This window comes from Lemur catta, chromosome 25, assembly GCF_020740605.2.
Source record: "Lemur catta isolate mLemCat1 chromosome 25, mLemCat1.pri, whole genome shotgun sequence".
Classification (NCBI taxonomy): Eukaryota; Metazoa; Chordata; class Mammalia; order Primates; family Lemuridae; genus Lemur; species Lemur catta.
The window spans coordinates 3,116,676-3,132,599 of NC_059152.1; the positions used below are offsets into that span (position 1 = coordinate 3,116,676).

At 41.3% G+C, this 15,924-nt stretch overlaps 1 protein-coding gene across 5 annotated transcripts in view; it reads left to right on the forward strand.

Annotated features, from left to right (window-relative positions):
• Window positions 1–954: 954 nt before the first annotated feature.
• Window positions 955–15,924, forward strand: part of SMYD3 (SET and MYND domain containing 3) — a 358,877-nt gene continuing 343,907 nt past the window's right edge. The window contains exons 1-3 of one of the 5 annotated variants that reach the window (XM_045537182.1): window positions 1,118–1,205; window positions 1,676–2,139; window positions 2,952–3,149. Coding sequence is in view for 2 of the 5 variants with exons in the window: in XM_045537179.1 (XP_045393135.1) it covers window positions 1,042–1,205 (164 nt within the window). In the remaining 3 variants the exon portion in view is untranslated. Of the gene's footprint in view, window positions 1,206–1,675; window positions 3,150–5,658; window positions 5,681–15,924 lie in introns of those variants that run through there. The other 4 variants (XM_045537181.1, XM_045537179.1, XM_045537180.1 and 1 more) reach the window with 4 other exon arrangements.

Consider the following 15,924-nt stretch of genomic DNA (forward strand, 5'->3'; position numbering starts at 1 on the left):
GACTCCTAGTTTAGACGCTTCCAAGAGTCAATGTCAGGAAAAAGAAAACGCACGACCTTTGACTGAATCCTGGTTAAAACAAAAACAGTCACAAACGGCATTCTTTAATCGAATATGGTTTTTTGCTTGCTAGTTAGTAGCCACAGTCAATTTTCTTAGGAGCGACGATGACATTGTAGTCTCAGGCTTGGAGAAGGATACTGTTCTTATTCCGAGGAAATGCATGTTACAGTATTTAATTATGAAACGCTACGATGTAACGTATTTGCGAAATGTTACGATGTCGGCGATTGGACATGGTTCAAGAGCAACACACACGTGCTGGGACACAGAAGGGGGCGAGAGCGGACAGAAACGGCAAAACGCTAAGAGCTATCTGACCTTGGCGGAGGTATACAGGTATACGGGTACACAGGTACACAGGTACGCAGGTACACAGGTACACTGGTACACAGGTACGCAGGTATACAGGTACACAGGTATGCAGGTATACAGGTACACAGGTACACAGGTACACTGGTACGCAGGTATGCAGGTATACAGGTACACATGTACGCAGGTATACAGATACACAGGTATACAGGTATGCAGGTATACAGGTACACATGCACACAGGTACACATGCACACAGGTATGCAGGTATACAGGTACACATGCACACAGGTATGCAGGTATGCAGGTATACAGGTACACATGCACACAGGTATGCAGGTATGCAGGTATGCAGGTATACAGGTATTCAGGTATACAGGTACACAGGTGCTCACTGTTCTTCGAACTTTTCCGTACGCACTAAAATGATCGTGATAAAATGTTATTTTATCACGCCTGTCCTCCGCGGAGCCGCCTCGGACTCGAGCCTCCCGGGGAGCCCCAAGACCGCGCGTGCGCGCGCCGCTCGCGCCCGTCCCCTCCCCCCGCCCCGGGCCGCGCCGCGCATGCGCAGAGGCCCCGCCCCGCCCCCGGGCGTACGTGCGGCGGAGGGCGCAGGCGCGGGCCGAGGGTGGCCGCGGGGCGCGCTGGTCGTCGGAGCCGCGGGAGATGGAGCCGCTGAAGGTGGAGAAGTTCGCGACCGCCGACCGGGGCAACGGGCTGCGCGCTGTGGCCGCGCTGCGCCCGGGAGAGCTGCTGTTCCGCTCGGACCCCCTGGCGTACACGGTGTGCAAGGGGAGCCGCGGCGTCGTGTGCGACCGCTGCCTGCTCGGGTAGGTGCGCGGCGCCCTCGCCCGCCCGAGTCCCGAGCGCTGCGGGGTCGCGGGACTCCGCCCGGCGGGGCCGCCCTGCCCTGCGCTCCCCGCGACGCGCAGGCCCCGCTCGGACGCCCCCCGGGTGGTCGCGGCGGGGTAGGGGGTGCCCCAGGCTCGGTCCCTGCCACTTTGCGGGGCACAGCTGGGCCCGCGACCCCCTCCCCGCCCCCTGGGCTGCGGAAGGCACGGGGGGAGCCAGGTGGACAGACTTAGGGGAGGCGTCGTGGGTCGTTTAGCTGGGGGACAAAGTCTGTGTCCTGCCCGACGGGCTTCATCTAGTGCGACGGTGGAAATCACAGGCGGTGCGGGTGGGAGCAGAGATACGTATAAACCAGGTTCGCTGCAGAAGCCCCGCTGGGAAGGGACGGGGCTTGCGTGAGGAGGTGGAAGCATCCTGATGTTGTTTGTGGTGCACTTCTGTGGTCTAGGTTCTGTGTGGCCTGGGGACACGAAGATGAACGGGACATCCTTAAGAATCCTTTTGGAGCAGATCAAGTGAGAGATAATTACAGTATATCAAAAGGACTTAACTGGAGGTGCAACTCATGTGCTGTGGGGGCCTAAGTTATTTGGGTGCCACGGTGCGCTTTGCCATTTAGTGGCTGTGCCCCCACGTCTGACTCTTAACCGCCTATCTAGATGGAAGAATTCATGCGAAAGTGTTTTGGAAGCCGGGAAGCGCTGTGCCAGTTAGAGAGCTGCGCAAAAGCGATTTATGGAAATGTGCAACATACATACACAGTCATAGGAGTTGCATTCAATCAGCACATGTTACTGAGCTTCTACCACGTGCAAGGGGGAAGAACTGTGTTTTGAGATAAGTGGGATGATTTTGTGCATGGCTGTTTTTCAGACCTGTCAGTCTGAGCTTGGGGTGGGTGGAGGTTGGGAGGTAAGTGCAAAACTCTTATCTGTAATTTGAACGTTAATCTTACTTTGTTCCTGTTTGATTTATGATTAAGGAATTTGACTTTGCATTTTAAAATTACCAATTATTAATATCTGTTGCTATCTGAAGTAATGATAACTACAAAAAATCTGTTGAGAGAGCACCTGGAAGTTTTTATAAACTGTGTGGTTGAAAACAGTTCATTCCATTTAAGACTTGACCATTTGCTCAAAGTCCTGATGTTTAAAGTCATAGATCTTTGATTCTCTTTCAGGCAGATTGGGCTCTTCATCCTGTTAAATCCTTTGGCATATATCCAGAGTTTGAATGTCCAGCATAGAGAAGTTACTGTTTCTTAAGCCCTGTAATATTAATTGATGGAGAAGATGTGGGTCATCTTGCAGATAGAATCCGATTACCATGTTATTTAGTACTTGCAGCAGAAAAGTTTTGAAATGAATAAATGGTGACATCTTAGAAACTGAATCATCAGAGCTGAACTTGAGTCATATGACACATGGAATTAACCGTTTTCCAAAATAAACTGCACAAACCCTTTGTGGGTGGGATGCTTCTTGATTTACCATGCTATTTCATTACTACTGTCTGTCATGCATTTTTCTTATTTGCAAGAATGGTAGTGATTTGAACAAAATAGTTTCGTGAAAGGGTATTTGAGAGTGTTGCTTTAAAGTCTAGAGAAACCTCGATCTGAACATGGGCAGGAACCAAGTCAAAATTGCACTATAGAAGTAGTTGGGCTGGAGGCTGGGGAGCATTTCACTTCTGTTGCCTGATAGTATTGCATTCTGCAGCTTGTACCACCAGCACCATAGACACTGGACTCTGCTGTTGATGCTGATCTTTGGGAAGCTGACTGTTGCTGGAAAGTTATTCCCTCAACCATTGCTCTTTGTGATGTTAGCTTCTGATTTTAAGTTCTCAGTGAGAGTCTTGAATTGGCTGAACTTTGGTCATTGCCTGTACTTTTAACTGCAAGGGAAGTTGAGAAGGTGAGTATTTGGCGTTTTTGGCTTTTAATGTAGGGGGCAGGCTCTACTTGCCACCAGTAGTCATCTAGTGGAGAAATAAACGTAAACATAAAAAAAGGAATATGAGTAAATGCCAAGCATCTAAATGCCAGCAGGATTTTCTACCTGACTGTCCCCGGCCTTCTGCTGCCTTCCATTTGAATTAAATATGGAGTGAAAATGTTAAGCTTGTAACAATCAATAGTTCATGGAAAGGAGAAAATCAAAATAGAATAAAAAACCATATATTTACTATAACTGCCATCATGTGCTGTATAATGACATTTTAGTCAATAATGGAACACATATATAACAGTGGTCCCAGAAGATTATGACACCATATTTTTTACTGTACTTTTTCTATGTTTAAGTATGTTTAGATACACAAATACTTTCTGTTGTGTTATAATGGCCTGTAGTATTCAGTACAGTAAACATGCTGTACAGGTTTATAGCCTAGGAGCAACAGGCAACACCTTACAGCCTATGTGTGTAGTGGGGTACACCAACTAGGTTTGTGTAAGTACAGTCTGTGATGTTTGCACAACCATGAAATCACCTAACAGCACACTTCTCAGAACATATCCCTGTCTTTAAGCGACACATGATTATGCTTCATTAGTTTCCAAAAATGACCATTGCAAAGTTCTACATGATTTCCTTTAGCCTAGGGCAGTTTTGGTTAGTGCTTTAGTTCTATCTGTTTATTTTTGTTACAAGGAAAACATGAACCTAACAGTGAAAGTGTGACTGGAAATCATTTGTATTGACCTTCTCCTGCTGTTGCACACATGTTTAGTTTGATGGACATAGAAAAGTTGGACAAATGGGTTATATGTATTGTCTTTTGGTAAAACAATTGGTAAAATTTGAATAGTATATAGATTAGATAATAGTATTGAATCAATGTTAATTTTTTTATTTTGATAACTGTTTTTGGTTATATAGGATGTTAACATTTGGGGAATCTTTGTGAAAAGCATATGAGAGTTCTTTGTACCAGTTTTTTTCAACTTTTTTGTCAGTCTGAAATTATTTCAAAATGAAAAGTTACGAGCTGATTGTGAGTGGCATGTGCCTGTATTTCCAGCTACTTGGGAGACTGAGGCAGGAGGATTGCTTGAGGCTGGGAGTTCGAGACCAGCTTGGGCAACATAGCGAGACCCCATCTCTAAAAAAATAAAAGAAGTTAGCCAGGTGTGGTCATGGATGCGTGTAGTCCCAGCTACTGGGGAGGCTGAGACAGGAGGATTGCTTGAGCTCAGGAGTTTGAGGCTGCAGTGAGTTATGATCAGGACTGAACTCTAGCCTGGGCAACAGAGTGACACTTTGTCTCTAAAAAAATAAATATAATAAGAAAGAGATATGTCATGAGTGAAGTGACAGTTGTCTGGTATTTGCTTTAAAATACTGTTTGGAGGTACTGGTGGGGTTATAGGTTATACAAGATTGGCCATGTGTTGATAGTTTTTGAAGCTGGTTGATGAATATGTGGAGTTCCATTATACTATTCTCTCTGCTTTTGGGAGTGTTTCAAATTTTCTGATAAAAAGGAAAAGAAAAGAAGAAAATAAAAAACCTGTCAAGTGTCTGGTCATTCTCGACTGGTCATGTTTAAGAATGAGATACTAAAAATTTTTGGTTAAGAAAAACAACTCCAGGCATGTGTGTAGATTCTGGCCCAGTGGATGTCTATATATGGTTATCTGGTTGTCTCCCAACTGTTAGGGCTATTCTCTGGGCTGGTCAGTTTTTCCAGAAAGGGATTGTATCCATTAGGGTTTTGTTTTGTTTTGTTTTGTTTTGTTTTTTGAGACAGAGTCTCACTCTCTTGCCCAGGCTAGAGTGCTGTGGCGTCAGCCTAGCTCACAGCAACCTCAAACTCCGGGACTCAAGCAATCCTCCTGCCTCAGCCTCCCGAGTAGCTGAGACTACAGGCATGCGCCACCATGCCCGGCTAATTTTTTTCTATATATTTTTAGTTGTCCAGCTAGTTTCTTTCTACTTTTAGTAGAGACAGGGTCTCGCTCTTGCTCAGACTGGTCTCGAACTCCTGAGCTCAAACAATCCACCTGCCTCGGCCTCCCAGAGTGCTAGGATTACAGGCGTGAGCCACCGTGCCCGGCCAATTAGGGTTTGATATGTTGAGTGATAAAGGATGCAGATTATAGGGATCAGACCTTACATAGCTGTGGGAGTGGGTAAAGATGCTGTTGCAGCTGCATTGTGTGGTGGCCTGAAGTTACTGTGAGTCAGTGGAACCGGCAGGAAGATAAGCTGGAGGTCAAGTGGGAGAAAGGAAAACCAAACTAGAATCCAGCTGGACCTAATAAAGATAAACTGGAACCTGTGTCTGTCTCTTACTGCCTCCCCACTGTGACACTGATGTTGTGTACAATTTGCGGCACTGTTTGTCATACACCTGTTCATGTGATGGACCCTACAGCTTCGAGAAGGTTGATGAAGTGATCTGGCAGGAGCAGAGGGCCTGGCTGCTGCCCCGTGCCAACAAGGTGAGCCATTAGATCAGAGACAGTGTACACAGGCTGCGAAAGCACTTGGTACCTTATACAAACTTTCAGAATATAATGACTGTTGCTTCACTTCTGTCTTACAAATCTCACGCGTTTCTTTTGTGGTGGCAACCCTAACTTGGACTCATGGGGAAGGATTCTAGGATATGTAGTTCTGGCTTGCCATGTTGATATATTACAGAGGTAACTAAAATATTCGCTAATGATTTCATTCTCCTGTAGCTGAGTCACGTTTGACATCCTACAACTTTGGTATCCTGTAATCCACTGTCATTCTGCAAGATCCACCTGTCCTCTACATTGGTCAAATAGGCCAGTTAAATAAGGATTACTACCTCTGCATCTCTGGTGTCATTAATGTTGGCGTTAATCCCTCTAGAAATTCAGTATTGTTTTTGGTTTACTACTTAGGTAAGTAAAGGCAGTTCTAGTGGCTTCCACTTGGACTTTTGTACCATAGTAGCCATTACTCTATGGGCAAGGGAACAGGTGAGGGGATTTTGACAGTTCCTGAGGATATTTATTCTAACCGTGCATTCTGGAACTAAAGAATATAACCACAGAGTAGATTTGGGGACCTCCTGGACCCACTGTGAGATGAGTCTGAGCCCAGGTCCCAGTGGTCCCCTGACTCGCATGAGCTGTTCTTCGTGAGAGGTGGACTAAAATGTTATTTTGGGTCTTCGGGAATCACCTTTAGTTCAAAGCCAGTAATTTTCTGAAAGTCTGGTTGTATCCCTGTAAACGCCTGTAGATCTCTTGGGAGGCCCAGGAGGAAGATTTACAGTATACGCTTCTGTCTGTGTGGTAGTGTTCTTCCTCAGGAGCCCAGTCTTCCCTTCATTCAAGATGCTCTGGGTCTGTGAAGTGTGTCAAATTTGTGAATTGGTAGAGGGGCCACAACTCTTTATTCTTATCTTTTAATTTTCTTTAAAAACACTTCAATAGAGTTAGGGGGTACAAGTGGTTTTTTGATATATGAATGAATTGAATAGGCGTAAAGGCAGGGCTTAACTATTCTGGTGTTTAAATCATACTTCTTTTTGCCAGATTTACTGCTTTTCCATTAGGACTAATCAAGGAAGACTTTAGTAGATTGCCCACCAATTGAGTTCTAGATGCAGTGGGATCAGTTAGCTAACATCAAAGATCTCTGCAGTTCAAAGCCTTCTGGTTAATATCTTGGCTGCCTTAATAGTGTCCACTACCATCTTGCCTTTGATGATTAAGTGCAACCACTTGGTCCTTGCCACAGTGGGATCTCATTATCCCCCGATGAATTCGGAAGCCCAGACTGATGGCAGGTGTCTCCACTTTGGTGCCTGGCCTCTGGAGAGTAGCCACCACCAGGCTCCTAAAGGGGCCAGGGCTCCTCTCAGGAGCGTACTTCTCATAGCTCGGTGAATGGAATGTTTTCTGGATTCTCTCAGGGACAGGGTTAAGGGGTGAGTAAGCATATTAAATCCACTGTAGCATTCTCATTTCCCTAAGCCTTGACATACCTTCTTCCTCAGTATACCAAAGAAGTTCTAACATTTCAAGTTCATTTACTGTAGGTCATCTTTGGGTTCAGCTTTCAGTCAACCAACCAAGCAAACTGTTGGAGCCATTCCCAGATGCTCGAGCCAACCTCTTCATGCACTCATTTCAGTAAATCCAGCTAGACCCAGCATTATCTTTCCTTCACCCTAATCCCATACTCTTTGGATCCATTCTCATGGGTGTTCCTCAAGTTTTTGTTAAGGTAAATTGGCACAGTCTTGCAATTCTTTTGGTGTGCAGTGCACCTCCTCATGAGTTGCACTTCTTAACCTTGGGGTCTTCTGGAACTTGAGTCAGGTTGCAGATCTAGAAACACTGAGAGGTGGTGACGATAGTTCCTGGGGAGGATCAGTAGTCCTCTGCAAGGCAATTACCGCGGGGGGAGGCTGTTGCAGGTTTTTTGTGCAGAGGAAGACCAACCTGTTCAGAGTGCTCTTACTGGCAAAGGCAACCCAGTAGAATTTAAAGGTTCAAGGTAGTAACTAAGTTTCATGGGTATGTGCCCAAATGTTTGCATCTGAAACTTAGGGTCTCACTCCCTACTAATCAGTTCTCTCATTTTATATTATAAATATGTGAGTATGGAAATTCAGTTTGCCAAGTGAATTATAATTCAGTTCTTGCTCCTCCAAGTGTGTGGGTCAGCGCTGTCAGTCTCAACAGGGAAATTGTTAGCAATGCGTAATTTTATGCTGCACCACAGACTTACTGAATGAGAATGTACTTTTTCTGTATGTGACTTCAAGATATCTGTATAACTTGTATGGACATTAAATTGAGATGAACTTACTTCTGAAAGTACTTTTAAACTTCTTAGCAGCCCAGTTATTTGATAAATATGTACTTTGAGATTCTTCTGGGGATTCTGTGATTAGATTTTACATTTAACTGTATATATGCTGCAGCTTAGCATCTTGCAGATCAAGTTTTATGTGATTTCTCATTTCCATCTGGGAGTTTCCCATGAGGTCTTAATTAGATATGATGCGCCCTCTGGTGGACAATGGAGTGAAAAGCACATAAACATTTTCCAGTAAAGTGACTTTGTTTTCAGCTAGTAAAACAGTATCCTCGTGGTCTCCTTCATGAGCTTCCTTTCAAAATGTTCTCAGCCTTTGACACTTACTATAATTCTTGTTTTGAATTAGACCAAAAAAGGGAAAACAATTAAAATTTTGTCATATATATTTATATAAAACTTACCATAACTAAAGAGCACTGGCCAAATTTATATGATAATAGTGGCTTATTAATCATGACCATGTTTTTCACAATGAAAGTCAAAACCCATATTTGGAACTGGTGGTCACATTTGGATCTGGTATGATCTGGGGGAAAAATTGTGCTTGTTGATCTTTACAGCATGATTTATTACTTTGAAAGATTTTGTGCAAATGACTTTTTCCCTTAGTTTTTGCTATAATATTAACAATTACTTGGTAGGATGAAAAAAAAATAAAGATGACTGTGTGGAGTGACCCTGTCCTTTCATTCTGACATTTGATTTTAGAAGTAAAAATGCACAGAGCCATTATTTTAGTTGATTAAATACAGTAAAATCAAGAAAGTTTCCTTTTTAAAGTTAACTTGTGGCTGGGCATAGTGGCTTGCACCTGTTATCCCAGCACTTTGGGAGGCCTAGGTGGGAGGATTGCTTGAGGCCAGGGGTTCAAGACCAGCCTGGGCAATATAGTGAGACCCTGTCTGTACAAAAATTTGAAAAATTAGCCCCATGCCTATAGTCCTAGCTACTTGGGAGGGTGAGCTGGAAGGATCACTTGAGCTCAGGAGTTTGAAGCTACAGAGAACTATGATTATACCACTGCACTCCAGCTTGGGTGGCAGAGCAAGACTCTGTTTCAGATGAATAAATGGAGAAAGGGAGGAATGAACAAAGGAAGAAAGAAAGTTAATTTGTTGCCAGTGTACTATTTTACACATGGCCTGTTGATGTTTAGTTTTAAATATTTAAGAGCATGTATAATCCTAGATTAATACTGATCTTTTAATTCATTACTTTGGTTGAGAATCACAATGTCAGGAAGTCCTTTTATTTGTTATTGTTATAGCCTTTGAGGCAAAAATAAATAAGAGAAACTATAGGGGGTTAGGATAGATTGATCAGTTGACAGATTTGAATATATAAACGTTAAAAACATCTGTATGTCAAACAATCATGATGGAAAAGTCAAGAAACAAGAAAATATTTGGAACAAAAAAGGAATATATTCATAATATATAAAAATAATTCATAAATTAACAAGAGAAAGAAACTTATTTTGGAAGTATTACCTGACTTCTGAGACTTTCTTTGTGTCTATCTTTGAACAGTTTTTTTTTTTTTTTTTAAGTAACAAGGTCTCACTCTGTCACCCAGGCTGGAGTGCAACAGTGTGATCATCACTTACTACAACCACCAACTCCTGGGCTCAAGCGATCCTCCTGCTTCAGCCTCCAAAGTAACTGGGACTACAGTCATGTGCCACCACACCAAGCTAATTTTTAAATTTTTTGTAGAGACACGGTCTCACTATGTTGCTCAGTCTGGTCTTGAACTCCTGGCCTCAAGCAATCCTCCTACCTTGGCCTCCCAGAGTGCTGGGATTACAGGTGTGAGCCACTGGGCCCGGCCAGTTCTGATTTTTAGATTTCTCTGTGAGAGATTCTCTTGTAATTCACTGGTTCTCAACATCGCCTACACATTGGAAGCACCTGGGGAGCTTTAAAAAATACTGACGCATGGGTCCTATCTTCAGAGTTTTTGATTTAATTTGTCTACAGTGAGGCTTGAGCATAAAAATTTAAACCTCTCAGGTTATTATAATATGCAGTCTGGGTTGACAAATTCTATCTTTCTTCTTCTTTTTTTTTTTTTTTTTTTGAGACAGTCTCACTCTGTTGTCTGGGCTACAGTGCCGTGGCATCACCCTAGCTCACAGCAACCTCAAACTCCTGGGCTCAAGCAATCCTCCTGCCTCAGCCTCCGGAGTAGCTGGGACTACAGGCACGCGCCACCATGCCTGGCTAACATTTAATTTTTGTTAGAGTTTTTTTAGTTACTGGGAAGTAGATGTTAATTAGAAAGATTTGTGTTGTACAAGTGATCAATAAAAGATAATGCTTGGTTATTTGGGTAACAGTTTCTCTGGGCAGTTTAATTTTTGATTTTTTGCTTCTATAATATTGATGCTCAGTTTAGGTGGTGAAAATTGAAGCATCTCACAAAAAGACTTTCTTTATATGAATCATTGTTTTTCACTACTTGTGCAAATTTACCTGTGGAATTTAAAAAATATTCAGATGTCTGGGCAACATCCTTAAAGATTCCTTAACTTTTTAAAGGTTCACAGGTAATGCTGGTGCATGGCCAGAGTTGAGAACCTTTGAGAAAAAAAAAAAGACAGAATGGATAATTGTCAAATAAGTGGTATAGATAATAACTGTGGGGGAATAACTCATTGGGAAATGCATACACATTGTATAATAGACCATTCTGACTGCAAAGAAATGTTTGTGTAGGAGGTTATAGGTTGGGATAGATACTGGAATACAGAAGGCCTTGCTGGTCAGGCTAAAGTATTTGAATTTTATTTGGTAGGTACAGGTATTGAGGAGCCCATAAAGGTTTTTAAGTAGCGGTATGAAATGCACAAAATTATAGAGGACTAGTGCAGGAGTGCTGATTAGGGAGAGATGTGAAAAGACTGAATATGAAGTTTCCATTGATGAGAAAATTTGCCTTAATCTTGGTGTAAAGTAATGAAGGCCGGAGCTAGGGGAGTGGCAGAGGGCGTGGAACAAAAGGAGACATTTTGAAAGAAGGGTTGACCCAATTTGTTGACCGAGGAGTGAAGGGTGAGTACTGGATTTTGAGCTAGAAGTGTTGGAGTAGTGGTGATACTCCTGCTGTCTGAAGTCATTGGTGTGGGTGAGTTGTGCAGACAGTAAAGTCAGACAGCTAATGACAGCTCTGCAAACTGAGGACCATGCTTAAGAAAAAAAAAACTTCTCAGGCTTGGGAGACCATAGAAGGTCTTTAATTGATAGTTCCTTCTTTTGGCCTAGTTTTTACTGTCTAGGTGAGTGGGGTAAGTAATCTCTCAATTTTGCCTTTTTTGAAATGAAGGGATTGAATGATTTCTGATATCCTTTTTAAGCTTTCTACTTTACTGAGATACAACTCATGTACCATAGCATTCACTCATTTGAACTGACATAAAGTAACGTAAATGTTGCCATTTTATCCAAGTGTATAATTCAGTGGCGTTAAATACATTGGAAATGTTATGCAGCTGTCACCATAACCAATTTTAGAGGAGTCTTATCACCCCCAAAATAAAACATATACCTTAAGGCTGTCTTCTACTCTAAACATAGGAAGACAGTGAAATTAAACCCTTGAATTTAGGCTCTTTACCATAAGTTCAGAGAGTCACCTGGCAGTTACTTCCGATTCAGACTGGGTCCTCGCAATGCTAGCACGCTAGGTGGCAGTGTGGGAACACCAGGTAGGCAAAGTGGTTGGAGAAATTCACTTCTATGTTTAGAAACAAGCAGTGCACAATTACATCTATGTTTAGTAGTAGATACGGTTGTTATCTGGGCATCCTTGGAGGTCCGTAGATTGAAAGCCTCTTAGTTGAAGATTTTGCTAATGCAGAATATTGTCTTTGCCCGTTGACCGTGTTTCCCAGTCATCTAAACCCTGTCTTAACATTCCTGTCTGGTTTCCATCCTTTGTTAAATGTGACTCCTTCATCATTTTAATTACTCTTGCTATATCTGGGAATCGCCTGCTCAGTCTTCAAACCTTTTTTTTTTTTTCATTTACCTTTTTGCCCCAGTAATTCCTTGGGCCTCTTTCTACCCCTTCCCGTTGCTTTTCCTTTTTTTCTCCCAGCCACGAGCCGTGGGCCATGGGCATTCTCCAAGTGAATCTCAACTTCAAGTGCATATTGGAATCACTTGGGGAGTTTTAAAAAAACCTTCACATCCAGGCTACACTCAAGACTAATTAAATCAGAATCTTTGGAGGTAGGACCCAGGCATCATTACTTTTAAATCTCTAATTGCCTGCTAAATATTTCTCTGTCTTCCTTTATCTTTTATCCAGTCTGTAAAAAAAAAAAAAAAAAGGACTAATTTAACTGGACCCACTCTAAATTTATTTTTCAGTCAGAAGCTTCCACTTTCTCAAGGGGTGTATGAGTCTTAACCCTTTTTTTCCCTCTTAAATTGCCTATCACCAGTTCTTTTTATTTTTACCTGGAAATGTCACTCATATCTCATTCATTCCTGCATCCCCACTGCCACCATCTGAGTACAGGCTTCCGTACCAGGTTCCTGCCTTCCAGCCAGGGACCACCAGGCAAAGTTGGGTCCAGACATGATTACAGAGTGATCTTGTTTTTGTCTTGATCCATCCTCATCATCGAGTGGCCTTGTCTGACGTTGATGTTCTGTGAAATTGTTCATGTTCAACAGAAGGACACCACTGTGTCCCTGTGAGGGTCCGGCCAGCTTAGAGCAACACCTGCTTACTGGGTAGTATCAGGCCAGTTCCCAAATGTCAGGGGCAGCTCCTCCGCGGGACTGTTTCTTAGCTGATTATATCTGTTAACAGATCCTCTCTCCTGCAGTCTGTTCTGTGAAGTGCTGCCATGTTAGTCTTCCTTAAATACTGCTTTAATGACTGATTCTTACCTTGACGAGAGTAAATAGCGGTCCTTTCTAATTTGGCCCACCTCTGGCCAACTTAGTTTCCCAGTGCGCCTTTTGTTTTAGTTGCACTGGTTTCCTCAGTGCCCTGTGCACTAGTCATACTCACTCCCACTTTGGTGCTTTCTCTTTGTGTTGGCCTCTTGCCTAGTTATGTGAGTTGGGACCAACTTCTTGACAGCTCTGAACTTCGTTTTCTTCATCTTGAACCCTGCCTCTTAGGGTTATTCTTAGAATTAACAGAGATAACACATGTGGGGATGTTTGGTATGTAATAGGCCCTCATAATAAATGTTCTTTCCTTACTTTATCTAGTTCTCATTGATTTCCTTCCTTGATCTGTGGAATGTAAGTAATGTTATATAATTTAGCTCTAAATTTGGTAGTTTGCAAATATTTTCTCCCATTTGGTGGGTTGTCTCTTTACTTTGATTGTTTCCTTTGCTGTGCAGAAGCTTTTTAGCTTGATGTGACCCTCTTGGTCCAGTTTTGCTTTGGTTGCCTGTGTTTTTTGGGTATTACTCAAGAAATCCTTGCCCAGACCAATGACCTGAAGTGTTTCCCCAGTGTTTTCTTTTAGCAGTTTCATAATTTTAACATCTTAGGTTTAAGTCTTTAATGCATTTAGATTTAACTTTTGTGTATGGTGAGAGATAAGGGTCTAGTTTCATTGTTCTGCGTATGGATGTCCAGTTTTCCTGGCACCATTTATTGTGCTTTCTCCATCATATGTTCTTGACACCTTTGTCAAAATAAGTTCGCTATAGATGTGGGGATTTATCTCTGGATTCATTGTCCTATGTGCCTGCTTTTGTGCAGTACCATGCTGTTCTGATTACTACAACTCTGTAGTGTAATTGGAAGTCAGGGAATGTGATTCCTCCATTGACTGAATTTCTTGAACTTGACCTTTCTGTATCAGAGACCTATAGTAATATCTTTTTTTTCTGTTAGTTTCAGTCAAGATATATCAGTCTAGGTGACAAGTGATTCTAGAAGTCTATTTTAAAATGCCCAGACTCATTTTGAATGAAATTGTCCATATAATAACTACCTTTAATCATTAATTTGTCAGTCACAGATCAAAGAAAAGGATTTAATTGTAATTTGGAGCCCACCCTTTAATGAGCAGAATTTAATGAGCAAGGCACTTGTGGAAGATAGATGTATTGAGAGGTCAAATGACTCATGTGGCTGCTATGCATAGGAAATGCTAAAGTACAGATGAGTGGAGCCTAAGCTAGAAACCGAACGTGGTTTTCTGAAGTAAGGTGACATTTCCTATAACTATTTTTCTTGTATTTTGGGGAATCTGCTATTAATATTTTTTTTCCTTTTTCTTTCTATAGATGAACAAATTATTCAATTATTTCCTGTTTGTTTAGAGTGGTGCTCCCTCTTCCATGCAGTCATAGCGTTGTGTCTTTTATTTACCACATTGTATTCTAATTATTTGAGCCAGTAATTATTAAATAATTTTCTATCTCCTCTGGAAGCTCTTGAGTGCAGGGATTGTGTCTTGTACCACCACTATCGATAGGCTGTTCTTCCCTATCTACACTACATTCTTCAGTGTAGTTCTAGGCCATATGTTTTTCATTTTTCTTTTAATATAGATAGATAATTTTATTTGTTTTGTTATCATGGAGACTGATGGATCTTCTGTTTTCTTTATAGGTCCATCGGCCAACCTTTTTTATGCTCCTCTACATCTTTTCTCCTTTCTTTAAATGTCATTTTAGAAAACTGCACTGTTGCTTTGACTGTAAGGCTTTGATGACTGATGAGAATGAGTGTGATGTGTGGATTAGGGTTTTGTTTTTTTTTTTGTGAGGGGAAGATTACCTTTTCTTTGACATCATTTTTTAATTAGTATTTATTCATCCATTTGACTACGTGGCATACTGAGATTAGCCCTGTAATTTGGAACAAGAAGTGTCTTAGGTTCAAGTCCTGCTTCCATTTGTCAGATTTGTAACCTTGGGCAAGTCACTTAATCCTTTTGATTTTTATTTTCCTCATCCACAAGATGGGAGTTATAATTCCTACCTAGGGTGTGAGATTGTAGTGAAGATCAAATAACTTAATATACAAAAGCATTATATAAATGTATGATGTATTATCATAATCTTTATTCTCATTCCTGAAATGAAGTTTTTAGAGATGAAAGATCAATCAATTAATTAAAGAGTTGGAATAGTGTTTTGATTTTTCTCGTTTTGGCTGAAACGTTCAGAAGTTAGTGTTGTTATTTATTGATGAATATCACCTATAATGTCTATTGGGTAATGACTGTGCTATTACCCATTTTAGAAGAGTTTGAACCTGTTAATACTTAAGTCCTATCTGTTGAGAAGCTTTGTTTTCAGGTAGATTCTGGTTCAGATTCTGGTTATGCCGATTAATTGTATGAACCTGGAAAATTACTAGCTGGACCTTAGATTCTTTATTGGTAAAACAGAGTTAATAATAATAAAAACACTATAGGGTTGGTGAAAAGAATAAATGAGATAACCTATGATAAAGGGCCCAGCATCCAGGATAAAGCCTGGGACATTGCATATGATTAATAAGTAAGTAGTAATAAGTGTAATTAGTATAGAGGATGATCATGGTTAATATTTAATGGAATACTTGCTATGTATTAGGAATGATGCTGATGGTTTTTAATGTTCATTATCTCATTTAATCTTGCAAAATCTTGTGAGGTCTCTGTAGATATTACTCCTGTTTTATAGGTAAGGAAACTGAATTTTAAAGACATTATAACTTGCCCCAATTATATAGCTAATTCTGAATTCAGGGCTTATGATCTTTTTTATTAATTAAGCTTTTCATTTCTGTTGGAAACTTGTCAAATGTCAACAGTAATTATACATTCTATGATGTTATAAAGTTGATAATTAAATTGGAAAAAAATGTACAGACAAGATTTAATCTATAAAACCCTCTCTAGTAATGTG